The sequence below is a fragment of the Pseudoliparis swirei genome, chromosome 11, assembly GCF_029220125.1.
Source record: "Pseudoliparis swirei isolate HS2019 ecotype Mariana Trench chromosome 11, NWPU_hadal_v1, whole genome shotgun sequence".
Lineage (NCBI taxonomy): Eukaryota > Metazoa > Chordata > Actinopteri > Perciformes > Liparidae > Pseudoliparis > Pseudoliparis swirei.
Genome location: NC_079398.1, coordinates 17882340 through 17903439, shown reverse-complemented (window position 1 = coordinate 17903439; position 21100 = coordinate 17882340). Strand labels below are relative to the sequence as shown.

Genomic DNA, 21100 nt, shown 5'->3' with positions numbered 1-21100 from the left:
AAGTGTGAGGTACTTTATGTTTGTTTGTTGACTCCCGAAAGAACACCGACATTAAACATTGAATCGGGTCAAATTGACCCGAAGGCGACAGGAGGGTTAAATATTGAATCGGGTCAAAATGACCCGAAGGCAACACAAGGGTTAACATCTGCAGCGGGGCTCTGTCTCGCTCACCAGATTCGTCACACATTCACAAACATATTGCTGGAGATCTTCAAGCTACCGTTCATATCCATTTCGGCGATTACGATTGTATAAGTGAGCAGTGCATCACAGCCACGTATGAAGAAATACATTTTCGAAAAAATAAAAATAAAAAGATCGCCCGACCTGGTTTCGATCCCTTTCACGCAAAAGGAGTCTGCACTCAAAGACATGCAGTCTGTGCGCTGCACCACCAGATATTAGTTTCAGCTCAAGTAATTTATATATTGATGCATTAAGTCACATTTCTTATGTTTTCATGGGAACAGTTTGGTTGAAGGGATCTGAAACAACTGGTTACCTTGAGCGAATATTTACACTTTGAAACATGTTTATAGTGATGCTTGTTCGCAACACTTTTGCCACACAATACCGACGCATTTTCGTGTGTGACTGTTTACCTGTGGAAATATACATTACTGTTTTTCATTTTTAGCCATTATTTTATCAATATTCTGTGCGGCCCTCACACCCCCCGTGATTTTCTTATTCGGCCCACTTGCTACTGAAGTTGAATAGTCCTGCTGTAGGATATCCACTTGAAAGAATGAATTTTATCTGGGTCAACTTTACAGGTCAGCTTGTACATGTGTTTGCGATACCCGACATGATGTAATCCTCTCCTCACATTTATTTCATGGTGTAAAAAACTAAATCTGCATTCATATTCACTACACTGCCGACAATAATTGTTGAGTCGTGAGGATTTCGATTGAACAATCTACATCATTGTGAGTTGTGTTGTTGGTCAGAGATAATTCAACCAATTGAATTCACTTAATTCACTATATAGATTATTAAATCTGTAACTGTTTAATTACACTGTCTATTTGAGGGGAAATAGTTAACAGATGAGTGAATACTGTAAATGCATTATTTACATTAACAATATCTCAACATGTTGCATGATTAAATATAATGACACACATAATATATGTATTGTATGTATATTCATTTTACAAAACTAAGAAACTTTTTAGATCTGAGCCTCCACACTGTGAGAAGCTTTTGTTTCTCCCTCTCTCTATATCCCTGACACACACACACACACACACACACACACACACACACACACACACACACACACTTGTCTTAGAGAACCCTCATTGACAGTAATCCGTTCCCTAGCACCTAGTCCTAACCACGAGCATCACAGCTAAATGTTCATTCCAACCCAAAGCTACAATTAACATTTAAAACATTTAAACAGCCCTTTGACAAAAAATGTCTCAACAATTCTCAAATTGTTAGTATGAAAACCAAAATATCAGTACATACAAATATACTCTAAGAGGGATTTAGTGATCAGACCTTAAAACAAACTGCCATGTCATCTGTAAAGCTGTTAGTCGGCAAATGTCATGTCATGGTTACGGTTAAATGACGTCCTCCAGGAGAGGACCCCTGCTGGTTCACATCAGCCCAACATTCACACAGAGCCTATTGGAGCTGGTTCTCACGCAGGTGTTAAAGCACAGGATTATACTTTTTCTCTGAAAGCAGCTTTTGTCTCTCACCACTAAATGTGCGTTATAAAAGCTGTTATTAACAGGACACTTTCACTGTTACGGTCCAACTAGTGGCAAACGGGAGCGCTGCAGCAGGAAAGGAGACACAATTACACTCTTTCAGAGCAGTACATGTCCTCAGCTTTGTGTGATACACCTTTCATTGGCTAGTAATCTTGAATTCAGTTTATTGTAACTTTACTGTCTGTCCTCTGTGTCTTCAGCCCCGTGAGCAAGGCCGCCAGCTGAAGAGGATCCACTGGGTTTCCAACATTGGCACAGCGCTCAAATTCCTCGAAGGCAGGAAGGTAATTAGGGGAATACGTGATTACATAATCCATCTCTCAAATCCCTCAGGCTCGTATGAAGCACATGTCCCACTTCACTGCTGGGCTCCCCGAGGAAGGACACTTACATTGTTGTGATTTCTCTCTCTCTCTCGCCTTCAGTCTGTGTATCGAGGATCTCCGGTCAGTCGCCATTAATCGCCCTGTGTGATCACACACACACACACACACTGTATGCATTCTTTTCATTTGATGCACGATGTGTGTACTAAGCAACGCCTGTATACAGATATGGCTGTTTCAATAAATGACTCTTTTTTTACGAGAACACTGGTTACTGATGTGTTCTTCTCCAGTTGGGAGCTTCTCTAACGTAGAGATGTAAACATGGCCGATTGAAGCCGTTCTCCAATGCAAGGTTTCCAGTGCTGTGCTCCTTAAATGCCTGGTTGGACTCTTTTTTTTCCTTCTGTTTTTCCTGCTGGTTCACTTTTCAGTGTGTCTTGTTTCTTCCTTCCTGGTTTTGGCTGTATTACAGCACTTCTCTTCATCAAAAGCTTGCAATTTTATTTTGGATAGTTTTAAAACTTCTCTGGTGGTGAAAATGCAAAAATGAATCCCACTTCCAGACTTTTTTTTCTCCTTCTCTTAATAATCCTTCTGCTTGTTTATTTGTGTTCCAGATCAAACTCGTTAACATTCACGCCACCGACATCGCAGATGGACGCCCATCAATTGTTCTCGGGTTGATATGGACCGTCATCCTCTACTTCCAGGTAAAACCTGACCTGATCCCTAAATCAGAGTTTAATCACGATGATGCCCTTCGATTAAACCCTTAATTTCACAAACTTTTTCATGTTGCTGTGGTCACTTCTTCTTTTGCAATTGATCTTTATTCTTCATCTAGATTGAGGAGTTGACCAGCAACCTGCCGGCCCTCCAGGCCCTGTCCAACAGCAACTCTTCCGTGGAGAGTTTAGCCAGCTCCGAAGCAGGAAGTCCACCCATGAAGCGAAAGGTGGTCAACAGGTTTCAGGGCAACGCCAAGAAGGCCCTGCTCAGATGGGTGCAGTGCACAGCAGCCAAGTATGTCACTTTATACTCACGTGTTTACAGATATGGGTAAAGATGTTCTCTGCGGTACATACAGTACCTTCTACAGTAGATAAGCTGCCTGTGTTCTGTTTTTTTTCTTCAGATATCATGGAATCGAGGTGAAGGATTTCGGTCCCAGCTGGCGCGACGGCGTTGCGTTCCAGTCGGTGGTGCACGCCATCAGGCCGGACCTGGTGGACATGGAGGCGGTGCGGAGGCGGAGCAACAGGGAGAATCTGGAGGAAGCCTTCGCACTTGCAGAAAATGAGCTTGGGATTCCCCGCCTGCTGGATGCAGAAGGTGCCCTCCATCTTTCCCTTAAATATTCCATTGTGGTAGACTGTTCAGACAAAATGGCATTGAATATAATTGTTGAATAGTGTGTCATTGTTGTAGTTGCATTAAAACAGCAAACGTATATAAATACTGTAATTAGAATATGATGTGTGCTGAAAAGATTAGTGAATCTTCAGAGGAATAACATGCTGTGTGAACTTTTAGTCTGAGGGAGTGAAGCAGTCTGCAGTCATTTGTGTGTGAGTGCACACAGATGTAAAGTATTCTGAAACTGGGCACTTCGCAGATGATGGAAAACAGGCTTCCGGACGCGCGTGAATTAAGTTATCAACATTTAATGGCAGGAAGTGTAAAACAAACATTCAAGGCGCTCTTCCTCGACTTCTGGCTCCTCCGGGCCCTCAGCCTTGCGGCCTCGGGGATACCTGTAGAAGAGACCCGATTTCTCTAAACCACGGAGTTTCATACTCAATCTCACTGGCCCCGGTCAAAACGTCACTTCCGGTCCAGTCGCTAAACAAGTATTTTCACAATAAGAGTCCCATCTTGTTATTGTCCGCATTAAAGTCACTTTCACAATAAAAGTCCCTGTTATTGTAAGTCACTTCACGGAATTCAACCGGCCTCGTCAATCTATAATACTAACATACAGTCACTCTCATGCAATATACATCAATTCTTGCCATTTACATTTGCATAGAGTAAACATTACCCCTATGCTTCATAATACATTAATAACAATATCAATATTCTCCCTAATATTTTCTATTATAATATCTTTCTATATGTATTAATTTAAAACATAAGACCTCTGCAGATGTTATCAAAATAAACTATTACAACTTAACACAGAGCTGCCCTGGAAGGCCTCTGTGTTTGCCAGGAGCCTGACCCTGATGTTTAAAGATGAATAAGGACGCACACGTATATAATTAGCTGTCAGGCCTGCAGAGAGTCTTCCTCTTGAAGACACAACATTATTTTTATTAACGTCGTATGACCTGAAACCTGACATAATGGCTCCGTCAAATCTGTGAAGGGATGTTTCTCTTAAGCCTGAAACACATTTTAGCATCAGCTATTTTCCTGTGTAATGTAATTTGTAACCAGTGCATCATGTGATGTGTGTGTGTGTGTCTGTAGACGTGGACGTAGACAAGCCAGATGAGAAATCCATCATGACATATGTGGCTCAGTTTCTCAAGCACTACCCGAACCCACACCACTCTGAGACGGAGGGACAGCAGGACGAGGTACATCGTCTAAAACGTTTAAATATCATTGTGTAGCTCCTCCATGATCTACAATATCTATATAACGCCACGTGTTATCATTTCAATCATTACATTGTACATGTTGAAACCTCGTGCATAACCATTCCTGGTCATACGCAGAGATCAACAGTGTTGATGAAAACAAGCTTTAACTGCCGCCGTGCTTAATTTTTTTTGACTTGTCCTTGTGTCACACGGAGCTCTGATCACAGCATGAACACGGCAGGAATATAATCATCAGAAATTGCTGTTTTTTCAACATCATCACACTTATTTAATTTCTCCATCTACTTATGTTTTTTTGTGCACATTAAGCTGCTTCTTGGCTCAATTCCAACTTTTGCACTGTCAGTGCCAGTTCTTCAGGTGAGAGTCGGGTCATCGTGCTGCATGCTCTCTGTGTATCATCCCCATCTCCTCTCCATTCTGCTTCTTTTTTCTCCTCCTTCGCTTTTCTAATGCATTTTGCCGTGTGTTTGCGTCTCTCTGTGTGCCTTGCTGCTTTTCCTGGATAGTTTGGTCCCCAAGATATAGAGCAAATGCTCGAGGTAGGTTTCACTAAACTAACAGACTAAATCCAAAGTTTCCAAACCCCCTTTTCCTTCTACCATGACTTATAAAACACACTTCTAATCTTTGGTTAGAGACGTAGAAAATGAATGTCAATTTAGTTTCAGTTTCTGAACCTTTTGGCAAGCTTTGTTCCCGAGACTCTAACCTGGATGTTTCCTGATCGTGACAGAGAGAGGAGCGGAAGATGCTGAGGGAGCTGAAGGTGTTTTTAGACCAGCTGGAGAGAGACGTGCTGCGGGCCCAGGGCGCCGAGGGAAACCTCACGGACAAATATCAGGTGAGTCAGGCCCGGAGAGACAAAGGGCATCGCTCTGCTGTGACAAAGACATTCACCAACTCTATCTTTTTTTTAAACTTCTTCCTCTTCTGCAGGCATTCAAGAGCTTCCGTGTCCAGTATGAGATGAAGAAAAAGCAGACGGACCCTCTGCTGCAGCCCATCAACAGAGACGGGAAGCTGTCCGTGGACCAAGCGCTGGTCAAACAGGCCTGGGACCGCGTGTCCGCCAGGGTAACTCTACTGCATACTTCTACACAGCATAAAGAATTAATTATAATGGTTAATCACACCCAAAGTACAGAGAACCTATCTGTTTCCTTTTTCTTCTTTTTTTCTGTGCATTGCCTAGAATAGTGAAGATATCATAATGAGAGAAACACAACTGAGGGCTCCTCTCTCCAGTGAGCGCTCAGTGGGATGGAAGAGTTTGAATGAGTTTGTTCAGAGGGGAGGAGACGGGAACAGAGGAGGTGTTGTTCACTTGGCAGCTCGCTCCTCATCCAGACTGGCAGACAACTCTTTTGTGGTCTTGTGAACGCGTGGACATGTTTGTATCAGTGTAGCCTCCGCTATGGTGGGATCTTGCTTTTTTGGGAGAGTGTTTTTTTTTTAATGCATGTCGATTGCAGCTGCTGGACTGGCACATCCACCTGGACAAGTCGCTGCCCGGTCCTCTGGGAGTGATCGGAGCCTGGCTGCACAGGGCGGAGATGGCTCTGAGAGAGGACATCCCCGCCCAGCATGCTCACGAGGAGACGGCTAATGTTCTGCACAGAAAACTAGAGCAACACAAGGTGACACAGTGAACCTTTGAGTTTCAATCTGTGTGGGTACCTACTGATGTTCGAATTGCTTTATGCAGGAACTGTCCACCAAGAGGTCAATGTGAACGTGACTGTGTGATTCGTGTTTGCAGGAGGTGTTAAAAAACTTGGAATCACACAAACAAACCTTCCAGCAGATCCACAGGGACCGATCAGTGAACGGGGTACCTGTCCCACCTGAGCAGCTCCAAGACATGGCCGAAAGGTGAGAGTTTTATTTTTAATGAAGTAAAACACGTTCTGTGTTTTAGATGCCTCTTGTCAACATCTGTTTCCTTTGCAGGTTCAATTTCGTGTCCATCTCGTCACACGCTCACTTGATTAAACTGGAATTCTGTGAGATGAAGTACAGACTGATGGCGTTTCTCATGTTGGCCGAGTCGAAGCTCAAGTCCTGGATCATTAAATATGGCAGGCGGGACTCGGTGGAGCTCCTGTTGCAAACCTACCTTGTAAGTGAACGTGATTAGTGCACTTGCGGTATTTAAAAAGTCGACTGTTTCATCTGACTTTCATGTTTTTCTTTTCCAGACTTTTGTTGAAGGCCACCGGTTCTTTGAGCAGTATGATGTCATCCTCAAAGGCCTCAAGCAAGCTGCAGAGGTCTATGTGAAGTCAGACAGCTCAAGTGAGACTCTTCAATTTGTTTATGTCTATGTATATATTTATTTTAGATTATATGTGTGCATATACATTTTCTTGGGCTCACGGTCTTGTTATTGATTTCATGTTACAGGGTCTAAGACCTGTAACAAAGGTAAGTCCAAATACAGCCCGACAGCCTTTGAAACCTTACCTTTGCTTCTTTCTGTACATGTGGGGCTGCACTTTTCTTCTTTAACATACTTTTAATCCTAAAAAAAAATCCTAATCTTGCACCAAGCATGAAAGAAAAAGTAACAATAATTGCATCAATCGGAATGCTATTGATCTTTATGACCTAACATAATCAGTACACATAATCAAAAGCTGTACAGTTAATACCCTTTATTGGTTTCAACTAAAACCAAACTTGTTCCATGCTTGACCTTTCAGTCGATGAAGGAGAAGGGGTTTGTAAATTCCTGGGCGAGGCCACGGCTCAGTGGAGGAACCTGGCCCTGGAGGTGCGCAGCGTTCGCAGCATGCTGGAGGAGGTGATCTCCAACTGGGAGAAGTACAGCAGCACGGTGGCATCGCTGCAGGCCTGGCTGGAGGACGGGGAGCAGATGCTCAACCAATCAGAGAAGGCCAAACGGGTAAGTACAATCACACATACAAGGAATGGTAAACAGTATGAGGAATGTTTTCTTTCTACAAGCAAAGTCTTCGTTTTCCTTTGTTCTCTTCTAGGATTTCTTCAGAAACCTGTCTCACTGGATGCAGCAGCACATGGACATGAACGACGCCGGGAACTTCCTCATCGAGACGTGCGACGACACGGTCTCACGAGATCTGAAGCAGCAGCTTCTGCTTCTGAACGGGAGATGGAGGGAGCTGTTCGTCAAAGTCAAACACGTAAATGAACATTTGAACAACTGAACAGCAGCTTACGTTTTCACAAATGCTCCGCTGACCGTCGTCCTCTGTTCCCTCGGCAGTATGCGAGAGCAGACGAGGTGGATAAATTGAGACAAGTTTACCAGGACGGGATTAATGCCCTGAAAATATTCATGGATGCAACCAATGAAAAGATGACGGCTCCCGTCCAGGTGTCCTTCCTGAACGTCAGAGCCTTTGTTCAGGATGTGGAGGTAAGCAGCGGAGTCACTTAAGACTGATTTTAATCTCCAAGCCGTGCAATGAAAACATTTAGTTACTCTCTATTCCATCGTACTGTAGGAAGTGAAGCACAAAGTGCCCGCCATGGAGGCCGCCTGTAAGGCAGCGAGCCGCACGGCGCAGCTGTTGACTAAAGACACTCCACAGGAGGAAGTGTCCCTGATGACGGCCGTAATGGCCTCTGTCAAAGAGCAGCTGAGCAAGGTGAGAGTAACGATGCAGCATGTTGAGCTTAACTTGAACATTAATACTGTGTTTTTATATATATCTATATCTATACACTACCAGTCAAAAGTTTTAGAACCTCCTAGTGCAACACATATGTGGGATCTTCTGCACCTGTGTTGGGGAGAACTCTCTGAACAGTATTTGATTTCCATTGTAGAAAGAATGCCACAGGTGTGTTCGGCTACTTTAATGAGTCAAAAGTTTAGATTACATTCTGTTAAACAAAATGATTCCATGATATATTTTTTATCTCTATTGTTATATTTGTTCTATACTTTAATTTCAGAGTACATTGAGAAATTAAACTGTGTATATTTCATTAAAACTGGAGAAATTGAGGTGTTCTAAAATATACACCGGTAGTGTATATTTTTACATAAAAAGGTAGGCAAAAACCTAAATAAAATAACCTAAAGGTGAACCAAAGCATTATTATATTGCAGGTATTTGTTTGCACTAGACAAAGTTTACAATTTGCAAATTCTTATTATTATAAGGATATGTAAAAAAAAAAATTAAAGAAAGAAAGAAAGTTAATTGCTGGCATAGTGTTAACGCCTCTGAAAACAAATGGTTGCTATTTCTTAATCATAATAATAATAATATATTTAATTTGAATAGCACTTTAAAAGATACTCACAGCACTTTACACGGTAAAGACAAACAATAGAAGCAACAAAGATATAAATGAGTATTTGATTTAAGAGGAACAACCCCACATCAGTCACATGTGATCCTCTTTAATCAATGTGCTTTTGTCCAATCAGGTGAGAGAGAGGTGTCTGCCTCTGCTGAGGGAGTCCCAGTCTCTACTGCCTCCACTGGAGGAAATGGAGAAGAACATCACAGGCTTCTACCAGGCTCTGGAGAAGGCCAGTCACATCACCGGCGCCGGGGACTCTGAGGGACCAGTGGACTTCAAACAGAAATGCCAGGTAACTAATGCAAGAGTTTCAATAAGAATAAAAGCACAAGCTGCGAGATATGAATACATGACTAACACTCAGCTCGCCATTGATCGTTGCAGGAGCTGGTGACCTTCACACACAGCTGTAAGAAGTGTTTGATGGCTATAGAGAGAACCCACCAGAACATCCAGAAGATAATGAGCAGCAGCAACATGCTGGAGTACATGGACATGAGCCTCCTGCAGAAGAGAGTAGCCGACCTGCAGTCCTCCTCACAGGTACATTTAACATTTAACACCGAGCCCTGTTTTTAATTGTGTTTTCAAAGTGTTTTTGTGCTCAACAAAATGTGTCGTTTGTGCGTGAAGGGCATGATTAAGGAGTCCACAGAGTGGCGGAGGCACCTGGAGGCAAACAGCAGCCTCATGAAGAGGTTTGATGAGTCACGGGTAGAGCTGGAGAGAGTTCTTAAGATGGCTCAGACCTGTCTGACAGAAAGAGGCCACCCAGAGGAGCTGCTCAAGAAACACACCGTGAGAAAACAGCTTTACATACAGTGTGATGCATCATGCTTACCTAAAGACCTCAGTCTTAAAGGCACAGTGGGAAATAATGCAACAGAAAAGTCATAAAGGCAATAGATGATGAGAAGGATTTATTTAAATAAGACAAACGTGTGATACATGATGAGGTCTTTTCTTTTTCTTCCCGCAGGAGTTCTTTGGTCAGCTGGATCAGAGGGTCCTGAACACTTTCCTCAAGGCCTGTGACGAGCTGACCGATATTTTGCCCGAGCAGGAGCAGCAGTCGCTGCAGGAAACAGTCCGGAAGCTGCACAAACACTGGAAGGTCAGTTCCTTGATGATACGGCTCCGAGTAGATTACAAAAACATTGTGACATATTCCCATCATTTTTTAAATCCAATTTTATTTATATTAATGCGACAAAAATCTGTATATATTGATTTTTACAAGTTGCCAAACTGCCTAAATTGCTCTGAATCTGTCGTATCATTTCCCAGGATGTTCAGTCGGACGCCCCGTTCCACCTCCTCCACCTCAAAGTGGAGGTGGAGAGGAGCAAGCTGACGGTGCTGCTGCAGGAGTGCCAGGCGGAGGTGACCAGGGAGAACCGCCACCTGGCCGGCACGGGCAGCGAGAGGCTGGTCAAGGAGCACAGGGTGAGCACCATCACACGTCTCCATCCAACTGGTCCTGAGATGACTGAAGGCATGTCCTGTATTCACGTGTTTATGTTTGACTTCAGGCCTTCTTCAGGGAGAAGGGCCCCCAGTCCATCTGTGAGAGAAGGCTTCAGATGATGGAGGAACTTTGCCAAAAGCTCCCCGAGGCTGACGCGGTCCACCAGACCCTGGACACGTCGAGGAAGGAATACTCCGAGGTGCGGGAGGAAATCGAGAGCACCCATCAGAAGCTGATGCAGCACCCAGATAAATGGAAGGAGTACAACTCGAGGTGCAGCCACTATTTATTATATTAGTCAAGCAAAGGATTCAAACATTTGACTGCTGTAACAATAGAATCATGTGTTTATTCACCAGGCAGTGCTCTGATTAAATCATGATTAAATCATGTCATTCACTTGAGATGAGGAGAGGGAGAGTTGAAGGTTTCCCATGCTTAGATGGTTTTTGATAGATTTTGTTACAGTCCTGAGTTTGATAAAATAGTGAACAGATTAATATTACTATAAGTAACTCTGTAAAACAATATGAATAAAAGAAGTAGTGATGCCTGCCGAGTCATAAAGACACACTTAATTATAGAAAGATAAATTTTACGCACATTACAGACACACTGTTCCTAACGCACTAATATTTGAGACTCGTTCCCTTTTTTGATTAGATCTAGGTCCATGGATGAAAAAACCTTCATGTCTTAAATGCAGTCTTTTTATCACAAGCAACTGTTCCTTAAATCTTCTTGTCGTGGTGTGAAAACAGGTACGCTGAACTTTCCTGCTGGCTCATATCTAAAGAGAGTCAACTGAGGCTGCTGAGGAACCGAGCCAACGACCCCAGGAAGTACGGCCAGGTGAAGGCCACCATCGTGGTGAGTTATCACACACACAACACTATCCTCCATGTCACTTGTGAGAACACAGGACCTTTAGAAACACTCAGTCGACTCTTGTGACCTCTTTTTCCTCGTGTGCAGGAGCTGAGGAATGACGCAGAGTTGCAGGAGGGGAATCTGGGCTGGTTGAAAGCCCGTATGGCTGTGCTCATCGAGATCTGTGCCGACGCCGACGCCCAGAGGCAAGGCAGCGCCCTGAGCAAGCTGTCTGCGGACTTTAAGGGTCTTCTTGTTTCTCTTCTCGAGGTACGGGGGGTCCGGCTTTCATTGTTTTTACTCAAGGTGCCGGATATCATATAATAACATAACAACCGTATGTAACGGTTCGTATCTGGACCCAAATGCAAACACGCGATTCCAGGGATCTTTGACCTTTTAATTAAAGCTCCTGGAAACAGCAGGCAGAGTAAAGGTCACACAGAAGGAGTCGGGCTAGCGGATTAACCGGGAACAGGTGGGGTCAGCAACAGGTAATCAGTCTCAGAACAAGTGCTGGAGAGTCTGGCAAGGTGTGTCTGGAGGGGAGGAGCCTAAATAGGGACTTGATTAGTGATCAGAGGCAGGTGAGTGATCAGGTGAAGGGAGTGAGACTAACGAGGTGGGAGTGAAATACATTTATTTACATAAAGTTGAACAATTTATAATAACTATATCTTGGCAAAGGAGTATTTAAATTTAAGAAATTTGTGTAAAAAATCCATCCATCCATCCATTCTCATCTGCTTATTCCGGGGTCGGGTCGCGGAGGCAGCAGACCCAGCAGGTTGACCCAGACTTCCCTCTCGCCCGCAACATTTTTCAGCTCATTCTGGGGGATCCCGAGGCGTTCCTAGGCGTTCCTAGGCCTGAGAAGGACAATCCTTGATATTTGAGTTCAGCATATATACGTCAGCATCCATGTGTCATGTGTGTTCTCATGCTGTATTGGTCTGCGTTGGGTCCTCCAGGCTGAGAAGATGGTGCTGGCGGTGGGCGACTGTGTGCAGTTCAGGGAAGAGGTTCAAACTATCCTGGATGAACTGGTTCAGGGGCAGAAAGAGGCTCAGGCCGAGGTCACCAGAATACTGGACTGCCCAACTGTGAGAGAGGCCCAGCAGCTGCTCCTCGTTCATCAGGTACTGTGGGACTACAAAATGATTAGTTTTATGTAATTCATCAACAAATCTTTAGTTAACTTCGAATTCAATGTGTCTTCCTTTCCACAGCAACTGTTAAAACGTTTGAAGACGAAGAGAAAGGACGTCCAGCAGCTGATCACCAGAGGCCAGCAGCTGCAGGCCGAGGAGGGTCTGGGAGAGACTCTGCAGCAGGACCTGCAGACCTTGGAGAACACGCTCGGCAAAATGGAGCAGACCATGGATTCACAGGAGCAGAGCCTCGAGGTGAGCGGCGCTACTCGGTGACACCGTGAGTGAATAACACTAACATACTGAGAGTGAAGGAGGATTATCTTCACTGAGCCTTCATCAAGAGAACTCGAGGTATCGTTTGATTTGCTGTGATTATGTTGTCGGGAGCTGAATCCTGACGCTTCTCATCTCGTGGTTAATTTAGTTATTACATGACGGTGTTGAGACTTGTTTATTGGTAATTCAATAAAGTGTCGTTATGCTATCCATTGTTTTCTGTGAAGTTAAGTGTTGTCTTTTGTCGTGCTTGTCAGATGTGCTAATCTGTTCTTCTTCTACTCAACTTTCTCTCATTTACCCTGCATTCTCCTAGAGGTGCTGCAATGCTGCTTTTTATATGTCATTAACCTGTAACTCGTGGGCTGCATTCAAGTGATTTAACACACATGATTTGATTGGACATGGTTGATTTTGCGGTGTTGTCGTCTCCAGGTCACGCTGGCCGCCTGGCAGGAGTTTGACAGCCAGCAGGAGGCGGTGCACGAGTTTGTGAACAAGGCTCGCTCGGCGATGGAGAGAGACCTGAACTTCAGCAGCCCAGAGAGCCTCGCGGTGGAACTGGACCAGGCCAGAGTAAGTCAAGGGGTTAATTATCTGGATTACCACTGGACGTGTATTATATATCTATATATATATGGAGAATATGAACTCTATGTTGTTGTTTTACAGGTGTTGTTGAAGCAGTGTGAAGCAGAGGCCTCGCACATGAACACTTTACTGAGGAGGGCAAAAGAAATCCAGCTGGGTCCAAAGAACAAGACTCTGCTTCTCCAACGAGCGTCTTCCCTCAGCGAGCAGGTGGACCACGTGAAGGCTCGTCTCAAACAAGAGTAAGACCATGGATTCATTCTTTATTTTTAAATATATCTACTTTATTAATGATAATGTATAATATGATATACAAGGATCAATGAACAAGTATTTTAATTGTGTGTGTGTATGTGCCAATCAGTTTAGAAGAAAACAGGAAAGTAAAACAGAAAAAATAAAAGTAAAGAAAGAAATCAAAGATACAAATAATAACAAAGGCAAAACAAAATAACAAATAATTATAATATTAATTAATAATAAAACACCCACCCACAGACCCACCCCACACATTTTTTCACATAGTTTGCGTAGTACAATATTGTAAAACTAAAGTTAAGTGATGGATTCATTCTTGTTGCCTTTGCTAGATAAAGTCTTAGTGGTCACATACATTATGGGTTTAACCTAATAATACAATATTCCACACAATCTCAAGGATCCACACATTGTAAACCCTGTATCTTACCTGATTGTCTAGATGTATTTGTAACTATAACATATTTAATCATTCATTATTATAATGAATACCTTTGTGTTCCAGTGTCCAGACTCTGGAAGCAATGAGAGCCCAGTGGGATCAGTTTGGAGTCGGCTTTGAATCCTTTTCCTTGTGGATATCTGACAAGGAAAAGCAGCTGGAGGTCCTGACGTCTTCTCCTCTGCCTCTCGAGCAACAGATCGTCACAGTGAAGGTGCTTTATTGTTATGAGTATTATAAAACTACAACCCTGTTAAGTTTTAAGGCGTCAGCTTCCTCCACTGGACATTTACCAAGTCTTTTTTACTCTGCATGTCCAGGCTGTTGGTGCAGAGCTCCAGCAGCGAGCCAAGGTTCCTGCTCAGCTGGAGGCAGATTCACAGGCTCTGGCCCAGTTCGTGTCTTCGGGGGAGGCGGCTCGCATCAAGGCCCGGCTGACCCAAATCGGCCGGTACTGGGAGGAGCTGAAGGAGAGCGTGCAGCAGCTCGATGCACAGCTGGAGGAAAGCTCCTCTCAACAGCAGAGGTTCAGAATGAGCCTGGAGGAGGTAAATAGGCTTCTTGACACAATGTTTTGACGGTACAGAGAATATCATTTCACGTGTTTCTCTCCCAGGTGCGAGCGTCTCTCAGTGAGCTGCACACGAAGCTGGAGCAGCCCATCAGATCCTGCACCTCCTCATCCGAGACCTACAAAGCTCTTCAAAACCACATGGTGCTTCATTGTTTTTACTTAAATACACTTTCCTCCTTAACCCTTGTGTTGCCTTCGGGTCAATTTGACCCGATTCAATGTTTCACCCTCCTGTCGCCTTCGGGTCAATATGACCCGATTCAATGTTTAACCCTCCTGTTACCTTTATATTTACTAACATATTTTACCCTTGAGGTCAATATGACCCCAGCTATTAAAATCTCCAGAAAATTATTAGAATTAATATTGTTTTCCAAGTTTAAGTGTGAGGTACTTTATGTTTGTTTGTTGACTCCCGAAAGAACACCGACATTAAACATTGAATCGGGTCAAATTGACCCGAAGGCGACAGGAGGGTTAAATATTGAATCGGGTCAAAATGACCCGAAGGCAACACAAGGGTTAATAATGCAAAATAGATAAACACTACATATCAACAGTATTTAAAAATGAATTGCAAAGCTTAACACAGCACCAGTTCACAGATGATGCTGTGTAAGTCACTGTTTTGTGTGTTCTTTGGTTCTTTAGGATGTCTGTCAGAACCAGGAGCAGCTGAAGGGAACCTTGCTGTCCCTGTCGGCCGGTGCCAGAAGACTCAGTGACCGAGAACAGGCGGAGAGCATCGTGACGGAGCTGAGCATCAGCTACGCCCACAGCGTGCAGGACGCAAAGGACAAACAGAGCGCTCTGGAAAACCTGCTCTCTCTCTGGCAGAAGTAACGGACGACCTTAAAAGCAATGTTAACATATATACATTTGATCATTTGTTATGTTAACACTCCACTCGCAGTAAAGCACGCAGTGGAAACTGAACAATAGATCTGAGACTTCAGCGTTTCTTTTGCTTGTCTAGGTACGAGAAGCAGCGATCCAACTTTGTCTCCTGCTTGGAGAGAAGTGAAGCTGCGTGTAAACCGGAGAGTCTTCATCTGTCAGCGGACAAAGCCAAGCTGCGTACAGAGATACAAGACATTCAGGTACACACACACACACACACACACACAAAACTGCTCCAAAGTGCTCCAAAACTAAATCTTAACCCTAAATAAAGATACATAAATGGTTAAAGTCAATTAGCTGCTGGTTGGGATCATATTCATTCTCTCCACAACATGACGGGATATATATATATATGTGCGTATGTCTCTCTGCAGGCCTTCCTCTCTGAGCTGCACTTCCTCCAGCCTGCTCACGCTGACTTGGTTTCTTTGGGCACTTCTTTGTGTCCGGCCGCACCAGAAGAGAGAGCGAAGCAGCTGGAAGACGAGCTGGAGATGTTGCAGAGGAGACTGCACGTTCAAAATGAAGTCCTCCCTCAAAGGTACATAATCTCACCCGAAATAATAAAAAATTCAACTTTGATTACTCCACTTTGGTTGGTTGTTGCAGCTGCAAAATATAATATGACTCAGTAATGTAATATATACTGTATATATAGACACTTTTTGCTGAACATTAGGTTAATGTTATCTAATATTGTTTATATCTGGATGGGCAATTAAAGGGATAATCAACCGTAAACTGATACAACACAGCTTGTGGTTGCTTTGTAGTGTATGTTTTACATTAGTGTGAGTATTGTTCCCATGATATGTCATGTTGAAATATTCCAGCAGCTACAAATACAGTAAATGTCGTACTTGTCCAAAATATCAGTGGTAACAGCCAAAGTCTGCTCAATCAAAGAGTTTGGGAATGTTTTCTCTTTGTTTTGGGATTTTCTTCGACATTCAATCTCGAACATGTTTATTACAAATATTCTGTATGTACAATACACCACATAAAGATGACATACAGTTAAATACAGTGGAGCAGTGTGGGAATGTAAGCCAAGCCAAGCTCCTTAAAGCAGGTCTTGTCTTTCCTGATTTGACTTATCGCTGACATTCTGTCCCCCAGGATCAAAGAGCTTCAGAGCCACCTGTCGCTGGTGGAGCAGTTTGACCACGCGCTGCTCAAATTCTCCCAATGGGGCGAAGCCATGCTCTCCAACCTACACTCGACTTCTCAGATCAACGTCGGCAACCTGCAGCCCGCCACCAAACAAGTGAAGGTCAGAGCCACACAGTCATTATTACCTTCACATTGAAAATGCGGAAGGTTATGTTTTGATCGCCGTGTATTTATTTATTTATTTATTTTTATGCGTGTTACTCGCATAACTCAAAAAGTATTAAACTGAATCGCATGAAATTTGGTGGGATGATTGGTTATTATCCCGGGACCATTTGATTAGATTTTGGGATTGATTGGGTCAAAGGTCAAGGTCATGAAAAGGTCAACATCTTCTTGAATCGCATGAAATTTGGTGGGATGATTGATTATTATCCAGGGACCATTTGATTAGATTGTGGGATCGATCGGGTCAAAGGTCAAGGTCATGAAAAGGTCAAACTCTTCTTTTTACCATAGCGCGGTCAATTTCTATCCAATTGGCATGCAACTAATGCCAACATGTTCATAATTCAATGCCCAATCTTGTGATATGCGAAGGTATGCGCTCTACCGAGTGCCAGTTCTAGTTTATCATTGTTTCTGCATGCAGTGGGCAACTCTTGTGATGCTCTATTCATTTCCTGTTGCAGGAGACCCAGGGCTCCTTACAGAAGCAGTCCAGCGTGAGACAGAGCTTGGAGCAGCAGACGGAGAAGCTGTGTCAGTTCTGCGAGCCCGGTGACGCTCAGTTTCTGCGCAGCCGAGCTGACTGCTGCCTGCAGCCCTTTCTGGAGGCCCGGCACATCGCCGAGCTGCAGCTGGACTGCCTCGACAGGCTGGAGGCCTTCCTGCAGACTCACGCCGTGGCCGCCGGCGTGCTGCGGGGCCTGAAGCAGACGGTGGAGGGCGCCGGGAGCTGGGACCGCGGGAAAGTAGAGGAGCTGCAGCAGGAGCTCGCCGCCGTTGTGCCGGACGTCGGCCAGCTGGAGACGCTGGCCGTCAACCTGGACGGCAGCCTCTGCAAGAGCCACCTGCACATCGGGATTGATGAGGGCTCCCGTAAATCATGCCGCATGCTCGCCGATTCACTCAGCGCCGAGCTGGACGCTGTGAGGAACCTGCTGGGGACGAAGCAGAGCGAAGCCGAGGCCCTGAGCTCTCTGTGGACCTCGTTTAGACAGCGTAAGGAACAGCTGCTCAAAGCCGTGGAGGACATTGAAGAACATGCCGACCACCAGAGCTTCAAGGAGCCTGGCCTGCATGCACTACAGCAGAGGTACTGCGTCTCCAGAGTGGGTTCAGACCAGTATCACGTCATCGGTGCTCTAATTAAAACCCTTTTGTTTGTCAGGTTGAGGTTCTTCAATCAGCTGGAGGACGAGCTGCAGTCCCACGAGCACGAGGAGCAGTGGCTGAGGGACAAGGGGAGCAAGCTGGCCCACAGAGACGCAGAGCTGGCTGGGGAGGTGTTGAGGGAAATCAGCCTGCTGGAGACCACGTGGGAGGACACCAAGCAGCTCATCACAGAGAGGTACCGACATGAGGCTCCACACACTGCATTCACAAACACACGCACAACTGGGAGGAAACAAATCGATGGTTTGTCATTTTATTTTCTCTTTTAATTGCCGCAGACATAAATAGAGTAGACAAATAAATGTTGAACTCTTTTATAGTATTTTGTCCTCACATATGCTAATTAGAGGATTATGAAAAACTTGTTTTTGGCATCAAAACATGTGACACTGACCTCTACGGTGGATTGTTTTAGTTGTGTTGCATTTACTGCTCAACAGGTGAAAAACTGAATTTTCATCACTTTTCAATTTGTTCACGTTTAGTTTTCTTCGTGATGCAGTTTATTGTATATTTGTTGTGTTTTATGTTGACAGTTTATTTACATAATCTACAATACATCCCCCCCCCCCCCGCCCCCCTTGACAGACAGGAGCAGTGCAACGTCCTCATTGAACTGATGAAAGAATACCAACTACTGAAAACCTCCATCAGCGGCGTCATCGAGAGTACCGAACCGTTTGTGGAGATCAGCTCTGTTTTAAAGGACCATGAGGAAACCAGGAGGTCACTCACCAAGGTCAGCTCAAATTATTATTCATCTATTATTATCATCTTACTTCTCTAAAGTAAACTTTTAATGACACAAATCCAGAAAAGAAGGGTGTCTTGTCTTTATGATCGGTCATCGGGATACTTAAAAGGTTTGTTGTCTTCATGTGCAGCACGAGGGAGTGAAGATCGAGATGGCGAGCAGGCAACATGAAGTGGATCGGTTCTCCGGTAAAGGAAAACAACTGATGATGGAGCTGAAGAAGATCCCCGAGTGCAACGCTGAGATGATGAAGAAGGACATGGAGACCCTGGTGGACCAGTGGCTAGATGTAAGTCTGACTTCAGGAGGCGATGCAACACTTGTTCAAAGGATCAATTCAAAGAAAACCGAAATCTTGTCAGCCTCATCTATCAACAACAATCAGTAACACGCCTCTGGTTGTCTTCACAAATACAAACGGACCACAATACTGTCTACTGTCTCTGTTTTTAATCAACCAAATGACAGGGTTCGTACGCTCATGGAAGACCAGAAGAAGTCCTGGAATTTTAAAATGTTTTTTTTTTCCAGGCCGAGAAAAGTCCTGAAAAAGAAGAAAATCCCAATCTTTTTTAAAAGAAAGACGCTCAAAGTATAAGCCGGCATACGCTCGTTCATAATAAATAAATCGCGCTGCCAGTATGAACGTTTTCTCACTTTTTCATGTCTGCGCTGAGATTTCACAAAATGTTTGATCATAGACATGTGGTTTAAAGTCCTGTACACCCATTGGTCAACATGTGTATGAACCCAGACATTAAACTGCTGTGATTCATTCCACTTCTCAGGTGTCTGAGAAGATCGACGACAACATCGAGCGGCTGAACCAGAGTCTGACGCTGTGGGAGGACGTGCGTAAGATCAGCGAGGACACGGAGAGCTGGACGAGCGTCTGTGTGATGGAACTCAACGAGAGCCTCAACAACCTCAACGACAGTCACAAGGTGTCGGCGAGGCTCTCCGCGTTACAGGTGAGAGTTCTGTTGTCATGGTAATAATCAGTTTGACCTGATAAGCTTTGTTTCCCACAAGACGATGACAAAAGGATTTTGTTTAATCAAATTGACGTCTTTCAATGACAAAAATGTACTCGCATCGTGCAGCCACAACCACTGGGTGTAATTTTCTCACAGGTTACCCAAAAAAACCAGAGTAAAAGAACTCGTAGGGGGTATAATAGTGTTCGTGCTTGTCATCCATCCACAGGGCGAAATGGGCGAGAAGGAGCAGAGACTCGAAACCCTGCAGAGCAAATTATCAGAGTTGAAGAAGTTCAGTCAAAGTCAGGAGACGCCTGCCAAGTTACAGGTACCAAAGACAGAGGTTATTAACCTTTGACCTGCAGGATGAGTAGCTCCTCCTCCTCTTCATAATGCCACTGACGTTTATTCTCCACGCACCAGGGGTTGGAGAACGACCTTCGTAAAAAGATCAGCGCTGTTCAGAAGCTGCACGAGCAGGCCAGGGGAAACCTGGTGGACTTCACTTCTCAGAAGAAACAGCTGGAGGACTACATCTCCCAGATGTCTGCATGGCTCAGGAATATGGAGGAGTCCCTCGTGTCCTCACCCAGTGGATCAGACCCCGAGGACATCTGCAGAGTGAAGGTGCAGCTTGAATAACAACGACGTTGATAGGCAGCCGTTTTCTGTTAAAGCTCTAATTTAGATCTCTAAACGTGTTTTTTAAAGGATCTTCAGAAAGAGCTGCAAAACCAGCAGGGCAGCATCGACTCCACGAGGGAGAGCCTCAACACACTGTGTCGGAAATACCCCTCCGAGGAGCTGGCTGGTCTGGGATCAGCTCTCACGGACCTCATCAAGACTTATGAGTCAGTGAACCAGCTGTCTGCCCGGACGCTGGCAGCGCTGCAGAACGGCCTGCAGCAGCAGTTCAACGGTGATGAATCACCCCAAAAACTAAATAAACAGAATACAATGTGTAGTTTGACTTAAGTAACCACTTACATGGCACATGATTGTAATAATACGGTTGTAAACATTCAAATACAGCACAATACATATAACTATTGCACTATGTCTGGTTTCCATGACCCTACTAGACCCCTCATTTCTTGCTTCTTTTTTTTACTCACTTTTCTTTATTTAGTTTTCAACAACATAACAATATGTTTTTTCATATATTCACTTTCTTTGTCAATTTATCCAGTTGCATGTCTCGTTACACGTGATATTCAGGTACACAGTGTGTAGAACACACAAAGAACAACACACATCATATGGGGCTCCAAGAAAGAAACAAAGAAATGGAAAAAGCACAACAAATAATTAAATACAAATAAGATAAATAATTTAAATAATAA

General features: G+C 44.2%; 1 protein-coding gene across 1 annotated transcript in view; it reads left to right on the top strand.

Annotated features, from left to right (window-relative positions):
- Positions 1–21100, top strand: part of syne1b (spectrin repeat containing, nuclear envelope 1b) — a 92940-nt gene that overhangs the window by 9956 nt on the left and 61884 nt on the right. The window contains exons 4-47 of the mRNA XM_056425591.1: positions 1937–2020; positions 2683–2775; positions 2910–3088; positions 3201–3397; positions 4538–4647; positions 4984–5034; positions 5411–5518; positions 5614–5751; positions 6150–6314; positions 6437–6549; positions 6628–6796; positions 6876–6972; positions 7081–7101; positions 7380–7582; positions 7677–7841; positions 7925–8077; positions 8166–8309; positions 9101–9268; positions 9361–9519; positions 9610–9774; positions 9956–10090; positions 10264–10422; positions 10509–10717; positions 11206–11314; positions 11420–11584; positions 12286–12453; positions 12544–12720; positions 13180–13320; positions 13417–13577; positions 14099–14249; positions 14356–14583; positions 14652–14750; positions 15261–15448; positions 15586–15709; positions 15887–16053; positions 16632–16785; positions 17318–17943; positions 18019–18198; positions 18612–18762; positions 18908–19066; positions 19566–19748; positions 19984–20085; positions 20181–20384; positions 20469–20676. Coding sequence (XP_056281566.1) covers positions 1937–2020; positions 2683–2775; positions 2910–3088; positions 3201–3397; positions 4538–4647; positions 4984–5034; positions 5411–5518; positions 5614–5751; positions 6150–6314; positions 6437–6549; positions 6628–6796; positions 6876–6972; positions 7081–7101; positions 7380–7582; positions 7677–7841; positions 7925–8077; positions 8166–8309; positions 9101–9268; positions 9361–9519; positions 9610–9774; positions 9956–10090; positions 10264–10422; positions 10509–10717; positions 11206–11314; positions 11420–11584; positions 12286–12453; positions 12544–12720; positions 13180–13320; positions 13417–13577; positions 14099–14249; positions 14356–14583; positions 14652–14750; positions 15261–15448; positions 15586–15709; positions 15887–16053; positions 16632–16785; positions 17318–17943; positions 18019–18198; positions 18612–18762; positions 18908–19066; positions 19566–19748; positions 19984–20085; positions 20181–20384; positions 20469–20676 — 7030 coding nt within the window. The remainder of the gene's footprint in view (positions 1–1936; positions 2021–2682; positions 2776–2909; positions 3089–3200; positions 3398–4537; positions 4648–4983; positions 5035–5410; positions 5519–5613; positions 5752–6149; positions 6315–6436; positions 6550–6627; positions 6797–6875; positions 6973–7080; positions 7102–7379; positions 7583–7676; positions 7842–7924; positions 8078–8165; positions 8310–9100; positions 9269–9360; positions 9520–9609; positions 9775–9955; positions 10091–10263; positions 10423–10508; positions 10718–11205; positions 11315–11419; positions 11585–12285; positions 12454–12543; positions 12721–13179; positions 13321–13416; positions 13578–14098; positions 14250–14355; positions 14584–14651; positions 14751–15260; positions 15449–15585; positions 15710–15886; positions 16054–16631; positions 16786–17317; positions 17944–18018; positions 18199–18611; positions 18763–18907; positions 19067–19565; positions 19749–19983; positions 20086–20180; positions 20385–20468; positions 20677–21100) is intronic.